At 25.8% G+C, this 10,466-nt stretch overlaps 1 protein-coding gene across 1 annotated transcript; it reads right to left on the reverse strand.

The window, feature by feature from the left end:
- Nucleotides 1-6,829: 6,829 nt before the first annotated feature.
- LOC105623113 lies at nucleotides 6,830-7,550 on the reverse strand (the record flags this gene model as incomplete). The annotated part of the gene is made up of 4 exons (XM_012204516.1): nucleotides 7,362-7,550; nucleotides 7,134-7,202; nucleotides 6,957-7,046; nucleotides 6,830-6,871 (listed from the first exon to the last, which is right to left on the reverse strand). Coding segments are annotated over exons 1-4 (390 nt in total), but the record flags the coding sequence as incomplete, so codon positions are not given.
- Between the last annotated feature and the right edge of the window lie 2,916 nt (nucleotides 7,551-10,466).

The raw sequence follows: 10,466 nt of genomic DNA on the forward strand, positions 1-10,466 counted from the left end.
AAGTTATGCGCCTTTAAAAAAATATATATTATATTAGATAATTTTATTTTATATAGAAAAAAATGTTTGGTTGAATTAATTTTGGTGGAGAATTTTGATGGAAAATGAACAATCCAGAATGTTAATTAAAAATAAATCTTCAAGATTTCTGATTAAATCTATTGAAATTCTAGTTGAAATACCATCATTCAGTAGATTTAACCAGAAATCTTATAGATTTAACTAGAATTCTGGATTGTTCATTTTCAATCAGAATTCCAATTAATTCAACCGAATATTTTTTCTGTGTATGATTATAAAATTTCCTATTTTCGCAGTATGTATTAATATACACATATATTCTGTGTCTAAGATACAATTTGCCCAATAATCACTTGTATTCTGTTTACAAATTTCTTTTATTAATTTAACTTTTTAATGAACAACGACTGATAAAAAGTCTCAAGTCATTACCTTGTATAACGTATACATTAAGATCAATTTATTTTGGACTGTCTCTCCTAATCAGAAAATTTATACTTATTTTCAGGGAATGGAAGAGTTATTTTTACTTTTACAATTACTTTTACAATAACCGCAATTTGATAATAATTTTGCAATTTTTTATTACTGTAATGATGACTCTAAACTTAAAAACGTTGAGGTTACGTTCGGGAAATTTTGAGAAATAAATCGTCTCCCTTATTGAAAAAGGTAATAAATAATGATCGGAGTAACGCAGTAAAGTTACTCCGTTACAGGTTGCATTAAAAAGTAACGAGTTAAAAATTGCGAATTTTTTTCAATAACGAATGAATTTTCAACCCGTTATAAGTAACTATTTACTGTTCCAACTCTGGTGTTACATAATCATAAGAAATTCGTAACATCATTAAGTCATTCAGGTATCTAGTTGTCACTTATAATTATAAATAACGGGAGTTGCAATAGTTATTTCCATTCCCTGCATATTTTATCTATGTAATTGTATAAATAAATAAGAATATATATGTTTATTTTAGGGATGCGGATCGTAAATTATTAGATATCGGATATCTGAAAAAAATATAACATTCGGTCAAATATACGCAACTTTTCAAGTCGGATATTTTTCCGGGACCAGATTTCGGGACAATTTCTTAAAAAAAACATTAGTGAAAAGGTTGTAATTTTGCAACAATATATAAGATACAGTATTATGAGTACGCATTATATACTTATTTATAGAATATTCATATAATACAAAATCAATAATTTAATATGATATAAAATTTCAACCGGATATGTTCTTGGATATGATATCGGATTATCCAATCGGATAGTAAAAAAAGTGCCGGATAATACCGGACATTTTTCAGATATCCGATGCATCCCTAGTTTATTTTTAATAATTAGATATACTATAATAATTGCTTTTTATTAATGTATTATGGCAATTTACCTTATTATGATATATTCCAAACACGATACAAAATAACGTCAAAGAAATTTCTATGTGAAGACCAATATTCTCCTCGAAAGACTGATATTCGTAAAAAGAAATTAAAGCACATGATATGAAGAAATAAAAAACTGACCAAATCAGCAATATATATATGGCATTAAACCATAATCTCGAATGATTAGATATGGCAATTCTTAAACCAAATACGTAACTCATTATTAAAAGTGGCGTTAAAATCGAACGAATACTTTTGATCATTGCGCATATAGTTTTTATTTCAAACTGTACTTTCGTTGATCAGTTGGAAGTATAAATTGAACCGAATGGTAACGATAATATAGATGCAATTTCAGTTAAAGCACTTAAAAATATTAAAGTAATTATAGCCTATATTTATGCCCCATTATTTATTGAAACTTATGGATGGATGATGGGTCTACTTTTATTTTTGCTCATATACATAGGTACATAAATATTATGAATATTCTGATAGTTTCATTTTTTATTTTCTCGTCTTTGTAATACACATTTAAAAGTGTCATTAAACAGTTCATTTAACAGTGTCATTTTAATTGCAATTGTAATAAATACATGATTAATATACAAATATTATAAATATATTGCAATTATGTGTGAATTCCTCTATATTTCGTCTAACTTGCCCATTTAAAATATCTCCGTTGGATGATACGGGAAAATACTACAGGAAAAAGTTATTTGATTGGGAGGGATACATATTATGATGAGCAAAAAATTGTTCTCAAGGTTATAGTTTTTAAGATTTTAAAGCAGGTTTGATAATGTTTTTTTTTGAGAATAAAACATTGTGTTTCTTCTTAATATGTTTTTAAACAATATTATAAAAAAATATATTTAAAACATATTAAAAACATCAAATTAAATATGTTTTAAACCGTTTAAAACACGTTTAGAACATATTTTTTACTAATTCTGTTTGAAAATTATCGCGATTTTTTAAATGAAATAGTATATTTAAATAAAATAGTATATTTTCATTAATATAATAATATATAGTTCATTAAAAAAAAGAAATTCAATCATATATATTATTTTTCAGATGATCTTGGACATAAAAAAAAAATCACATTTATGTGAGAAAAAGAAAAATTAACATACTTAAGTTTTTTCAATGAAGATGTTTATTTATTTTAGTATATGTTCAAAATGACAATCATGCTGAAATCATTTGTCGACAACTAATATGTGGATTGTTTGTTACTTTGTCAAAACAAAGATTTTCGTCTTTACGTCGCGGATAATTGTAAACATTACTTGTGCTAGTTCGCATAAAATTGTAGTGCCTAATTCACAGTATGTTTACATCTAGGAACATGAACCGCCAGAGATACTTAAAGTCATTTAATGTAGTCTTAACATTGCATTAAAATGTATACTCAAAAAGAGGAAACAGAAATGATTTTAATTTATGGAGAATTAGGCCGAAACTCAGTACGAGCTACGATAATTATATGCAGAAAAATATCCTAATCATCCAGTTGTACATTCAGACGTACATTCGAAATAAGTCGGTTAAGTCATTTTGTGAAATAGGCAGTATCAATCAAACTGAGAGAAAACAAAGTCTGAAAGAAGACAAAATCTGAAAAATCGGGAATCTTTGTTTTAGCAGTAGCTAACAATTCACATATAAGTTGACCAATCACTTCTCAATGTGATTTGGCTACTAAAAGTGTTTGGAAAATTTAAAACGCCATTATTTTCATGCTTATCACATATGCTTACATCAATCTCTTTGTGGTAACGATTTTCAAAATAGACAGAGATTCTGCGAAGGAGTCCTACAACAGTAGAAATTAATCAACAATTCTTATTATGTATTATTTACAAACAAGTCATCTTTCACAAGTCAGTTAAATAAATAGTTAAATAAATACAATATGTATTATTAGACCATTGACAATTCACGTTGGCTTCGACAGATACAACATCAACATCTATGGAATGTAAAATGTTAATAGAAATTACGTTGTTAGTCCATTTTTTAAAGGAAATTTAAATGGATAAAAATATGCAAATTTTTAAAGAAATTAATTACAAATATTGTTAGAATTGAATTGAACCACGTTTAGAATGTAATTCCAGGTGATTCTTTGACACTTAATGCACTTATCGCCCGCATTATGCTTAAGGATGTTCTCCGACTGCAGTTGTGCTCAACCTAATGAGCACATTAGTGCTTATTTTTAAAAATGTTTATGAAAATTTATTTCATTTTTATATAATATAAGATATTCCATAAGTTAATGTGTTTATACAAGTTTTTTTATACAATATAAAATGCTTCCCGTCTTCGCTACTGCCGTCGATCGAAGAAATAGCGACTTTACTTACTTACTTTATATACTTTGCTTAATGATTTCTTAAAACCGAATATCGGAAGCCATATTCAGACAAATTTCATATTATTCTTTGTGATATCAAGTTTTATATCTCATTGTTTCAAAAAATTGTTAAAAAAAACTTTTTTACAGTGAATAAAAAGATCACTTTCGAATAAATTTTAGATAGAGATCTTGTGTGTGTGTGTGTGTGTGTGTGTGTGTGTGTGTGTGTGTGTGTGTGTGTGTGTGTGTGTGTGTGTGTGTATGTGTGTGTGTGTGTGTATATTTTTTTTTTAAACGCTTCAACTTTAAAGTGGAATATTTCGATTTTTAATCCTGCTCCGATTATTGAATTTTAAAGCACATATTCAGAAACAAGCTTATTCTGTAAGTTTCAGAAAAATCTAAAGAAAATGGATTTTTTTGGAAAATGTCCTTAACAAAATGTTTCTCGATTGCTGGATTGGGCGTGGTGCAAGAATTCGTTGGCCAGCTCGTTCAAACCTTACGCCATTTGACTATTTTCTATGAGGATATTTAAAAAGTCAAGTTTACTGTAATATTTCCATAACGGAAAACATGCAAAGAAGAATTCGATATGCATATATCGACATCGCCTGGAAATCATTGAAAGTGCGAAACAGTCATTTATTTATTGCATTTGAAAATGTATGGAAGCAAATGGAAATCATTTTGAACATCTTATAAACTAAACTTATAAAGTAAACGAATATTATTAAAAAACACTTAAGTATGTTAATTTTTTTTCCCATATAAATGTGATTTTTTAATATCCAAGGTCAAGAACAACATATCATGTATGATTGACTTTGTTTTTTTATGAATTACATTACTACATAAATAAAATATATTATTTCATTAAAAAAATTACGATAACCTTGAAATATCAAAAACTATGATCTTGAAAAAAATTTTTTGCACACATAATATGTATCTTTTCTAATCGAATTTTCCTTGTATTTTCTCATATCATTAAAATGGAAACATTTTAATGATCAAATTTTGGTCAAATTAGAGGAAACACTCTGTATATTATATATGTATACAAACGTAATATATGTAATGATGTTCTTAGCAAAGTTTGCGAAGACAGATTTTGAGTAGAGCTGATATCTTTTTATTGCAGAAAAGCAGTAAATTGCACATAAAGTTTGTACTATTTACCAATGTTAGTAAACTGCTATTAAAAATAGGATAAAGCCTGTTGACCTGTTTTGTCAGCAGATTGGCTGCAGAAATCGAGGAAAATTTTGCAACTTTTGTTCAGTTTCTGTTGCTAGTTTGCCATCAAATTCCCAGTACGTGTGGACCCTGTTTAGTTTTTATCATTCTGATAGTATAACATGACAGCAGGTTTTGTCGATAGATCCATAAAATTGTGTCCAAATGTGGACATAAATGACTATGATTTTATAATGGAAATTTGATCGAATTTGCTGCCAATTTCCTCGCAAACTGCCAGAATTTTATAGTCAGTGTTTGTAATAAGAGATTTATAAGCAGACAATAATCTATGTAAAAACATAATAAAACTTTTATATTTAATGCATGAAATGGTATTTATTATTATCTATATTTAATAATAATAAAAATTTAATAATTTTTTTTCTTTTTTACTTTTTTTGTTAGTTTTAATATAGAAACAATAAAATCGTATAATATTTTGAATATTATAAATGCATTATTGTCAGATTAGATTTTTGAACTTTATTGTAGTTTGATAAAAATGTTTACTCATTTGTTTTTGCGTGTATTACTGTATCTAAATCGATGACAATAAATATTATAAATTAAAAATGAAAATATGAAAGTTCTTTTTTTAATATTTGTCAGGAGCTTAACTAAATACTCTAACAGAATTTTAACTTTGTAATATATAATTATACCGTAAATATATAATATGTATTTTGTTAAAAAATTTGATACCAAATTGAAAAAATGCGATTTCGCAGAAGTTTAGTGATGTATAATTTTTTAATTATTTTTTAATGAAATGAACTATGAAATCCATATTAATTAATATATTATAAATTTTTTAATGCGAGTGTAGTCATATGGTGTTTTTACTCCAGTGGCGTAAAAAATGTAAATTATAACAAAATATTATTTTGTATGGATATTGTTTAATATATTTTTCTTTCTTAGATATGCAATTCTAACGATTTAAAACCTGTAATAAAATTATACTAATATAATGATATTAATAAAAATCTTAATTCTTCATATACATAAGATTCAGCTGAATAACATGTAAAATCGGACAGGACATGATTCTTCATAAAAATGTAAAAAAATATATAGAAAAATATATAGAATAAAATTTTTCGATTTTTTGCTTAGTTTTCGAGAAAATCGAGTTTAAAAATCTGCTGCATATGTATGCTATTACGACTACGGTTTATTGAGCGACGTGTAACGCGACGTATAACGCTTATAATGTTTATAAACAATACCCTTTATTGCCGAGAGTTCAGACATCGATAATTAGGCATAGTTATGTATCCGACAACAAAGACAACGTCGTAATAAACTATTTAATATTTATTTCATTTTATATTGTTTCTTTATTTATATTATTCAGAAAAAGTGATCAAATTCACATTCATAATGTTTTCAAATATGAATTCGAAAACAATTAGTAGTATACAACATGTTAATAATAGTGATTAGTTGGAGTATAAAAATACTTCAGTTGATTGCTTACATTGCTTAAAAAACAGAAAATTATTCCCGTTTTTATTAAAAATATTGTAAACACAAAATGGACAAAATAATAAGTAAATAATATTTTTTTATTAATCTTTTTTTATTACATATAACATTTTTAGTTATTCTTTTTTAAATATTAATTTTCTCTTTCAAAGCTTATATAAAGATATTGAATCAAATCCAGAAGAGATATTGTACAAACATAACGCATTTTGTAAATCACATTATGTTGTACATATGTATATAGATTATCATTAAACCTTTTACAAACTTTGCAATAGTCTCATATAAATTTTTTTTTATTTATTTGTGTTTGTAGTATTATAATTAGAAGAGTCGCAACAAGTGTGATCAACTAAAATTAAAGACAACTTATAAATTCTTTTTTAAATATTTATCACGAATTTGTAATACGCAATTATATGATAAATATAGCATACCCTGTAAAGAAATTTAAAACCAAATTGGAAGAATCCAATTCCATAGAATCTAAGTGGAGCATGAATTATTCGTAATGAAAATTGTGAAATCTATATAAAAAATATATTACTTTAATGAATATTTGATTTTTATATTTACTTTAATAATAATTTTAATGAATTTATTTTAAAACTTACGATTTCGCGAATTTCAACATCATAAGTGACATATGATAATCTGTTTAATAAATTTGCTATTGCATTTGCCTGAAATTGTAATATGGTGAATGTAATTATTAAAGAATGTAATTAAAAAAATTTATAATTTAATTTTATAATTATATCAATAGTAATCTTTGAATTCGATTATATTGTAAATAAATGTTAAATCAACTTTTTTTGAAATTTAATGTAACTTTGACTTACCTTGGAGGTAACTGTTTCACACATATAATTATACAGCAAAAATTTAAAAATATTGTTAGACAAGCAGAACGTGTTAACAATCACAGTCATTATTTTAGATTTTACATAATTGTTGATAAGTATTGAGTACAAAATTTCGCGCAAGTCACGTGCTATCCATCCAAAATAGCATGCCATTTTGAAAGTCATTTGAGTTCCAAATATTGAATCTATTTCACGGGATATTTTGCGCAACTCTAAGTAAAGGTGTCTGGATATGGATATTCATCAATTAGGTTTTATTTTATATTATTTATAAATGTTATATTTTTTTTTAAAATGTTACTGCCATTGATAGAATTTACATAAAATTTCTTACATAGTGATCCACGTTATGCATTTGCTGCTTAATGGTTTCGAAAATTTGTCTTGATGAGGATATATCCTGTTATTTTCCCAAGCCTGCTTTGTTTCGTATTTTTGAGTTTTCATCAAATTCCTAATATGTTCATTGATTTGATCAAACTTTAATCCTGTATATCTGAATATAAACAAAAGTAGATGGAAATTAGTATTTCTAAAATTTTCATCTGAGAAGTTGTGATATGTTCTTTTACTGTTTAGTTTTATATATTTATTGTAAATAACTGTACCACAGTAATAATATAATTGTAAATAATGATATAATTGTAAGTGTACGTAAAAAATGTACTAACTCGAGAATGCTTGCATTAATCAAATCACCCAAAAGATTAATATGAAAACAATAATCTCGTAGACAGCAATATATAGCTGATGCAATGTCACTATTATATTGATTTTTTAATAATAAAGTTGTGGAATATATTATTAGTATGACTGTTACGATCCATCCTAAGGCATACCACATTACTTTTCTGCGTAACTTCTCATAATCTGTCATTGCTCCTAACTTAAGCAATGTGTTGTCAATAATATCAAATCTTTTCAAACAATTTTGGAATTTCTGTCGCGAAAATAAAATATGAAATACAGAAATAAATATTATAGTAAATATTTCGGTTAGAGAATTCAGTCATCTTAATATATCGTCAAGATCATGAGTTCTTTGGAAGATTTTCATCATCGTTGTTCGTTAAAAAATTATTAACAAATATTGTTTATAATGTAAATATCTGTATCTAACTTGATTTATATCTAACTTGATATAATATATATAAATTTTACTTTGTATACATATCGAGTTATTAGAAATTTACATAGCTTAGTGAATTCATTGGTGGGGGAGGGATGCAACTATTGGAGAAAGATGAGGTGGACATCGCTTTATGTGAAAAGTCGAAACTTATGTGGATCTTCGTTCCGATCTTAGAACCTAAGAATGTAGGCCATGTAATATTTCGCTTCTTATTGAAAATTATATGCATCGAGGTAAGGATTCAGCCACTTCCTCTGGACGAATGCTCTACCGAAAAACTGGACACGTAAGTTCGAGATGAATCTCACTTCGTGTGGAAAGTTGTAAATGCAAGCGTGCTTCCATATAGGTTTACAGTTTTCTGAAGCGATGTTCAATTCAAATCTATGTGTCTAGATTTTTGTTATTGATGCTTCTTCTGCAGAAGGACGGAATTTACTACTTTCACAATGATTCCGATGTTTTGAATAGACAATGCCTATCTCACTTTCTCCTTTTTTTATATAGAACAAAACGATGTTTATAAAGTTGTTTGTTATGACATAGACTATTAATTAACACAACAGAGTTTCTGCTAAACTAAGTGCATGTGATTGTATCCGTCATGAATTTATTACTCTTGAAGTAAAATTTATTTAATAGAAAATTCATATTATTACATGTGGTCGTGAAAAAAGATTTGTGAAATTGCATTATTTAATTTTTGAGATATGTTTCTAAATCTTTTCATTCAATAAAAAAATATTTGGCAATAAATTCTGCATGCAATGACAAAGTAAAAGCATATTAATAAGAAAATATGAGATATAATGATTTGCTTAATTATAAAGATTAAAAATAACGATCGTGAAACTGTAAGGCGTGAGACTTGTAATATAAAATATTCAGAAAAAAATTAAGAGATACTCCGAAGATTAAGAAATTTAAGTATTATTTATTTCTGAACTGTTTCATTTTTATTAAATATATATGTTTGATATGCTAATTATAATTTATTTCTATTCGTAGGATTGTATTTTATAGTGATATAATCAGCGAAAAGTTATGCAATTACTACGTATAATTAAGATTTTAATTTATTGCTCTTACTTTTATGTAATTAAAGCGTTACGGAGGAAGTTTTTCGTTATTTCTTAATTTTCTTTTTTAGGAAAAAATTCATGTATCTCATATCAGAAATCCTTTTTTTAAATTAGCAAACTTGGCAATTTTGATAAAAACTTTTACAAAAGTATCACATAAAAAATATAACTATTATTGATTGCTAACTTTTGGCGATACAACTTGAATATATTTCCTGTAAGTTTGACATAAATAGAAATTATAAATTATATATTATAACAAATTATGATTATGATTATAAAGTTCTTATAAAGAATCTTATAATTAAATCTTATAATTAAAGTAAAGTAAAGTTCCGTGTTTTCATAATATATAAGTATATTAATATGTACATATTTTAAGATCCATGTATTTTGGACTGGTTTCTCTAATCGGAATATTTACCATAGTTTTTATTATCAAACAAATGTAAAATTTAATGTACTATACATTATAATCTTCGTATATATTTTTTCAGGGAAGAGTTACTTTTTAGTTATTTTGTATAATAACTAAATTTGATAATGATGTTGCAATTTTTTATGATTGTGTAATTATGATTAAAGGCTGAGGTTACGCTAAAGTTAAGAAAGTCACTTTGAAAAGTAAATTATCACCATAACGCGTTACTTATTGAAAAAACTAATAAATAATGAGTAACGCCGTAAAGTTACTCTATTACAAATTACATTAAAAAGTAATATGTTAAAAATTATGAGTTTTTTCAGTAACGAATGACTTTTTCAGTTATAAGTAATTATTGACTATTTTAATATTAACTCTAATATTACATAATTGTCAGAAATTGTAAGAAATTCACAATTTTATTACTAAATTGGTATTACAAC

This window comes from Atta cephalotes (assembly GCF_000143395.1).
Source record: "Atta cephalotes unplaced genomic scaffold scaffold00002, whole genome shotgun sequence".
NCBI lineage: Eukaryota > Metazoa > Arthropoda > Insecta > Hymenoptera > Formicidae > Atta > Atta cephalotes.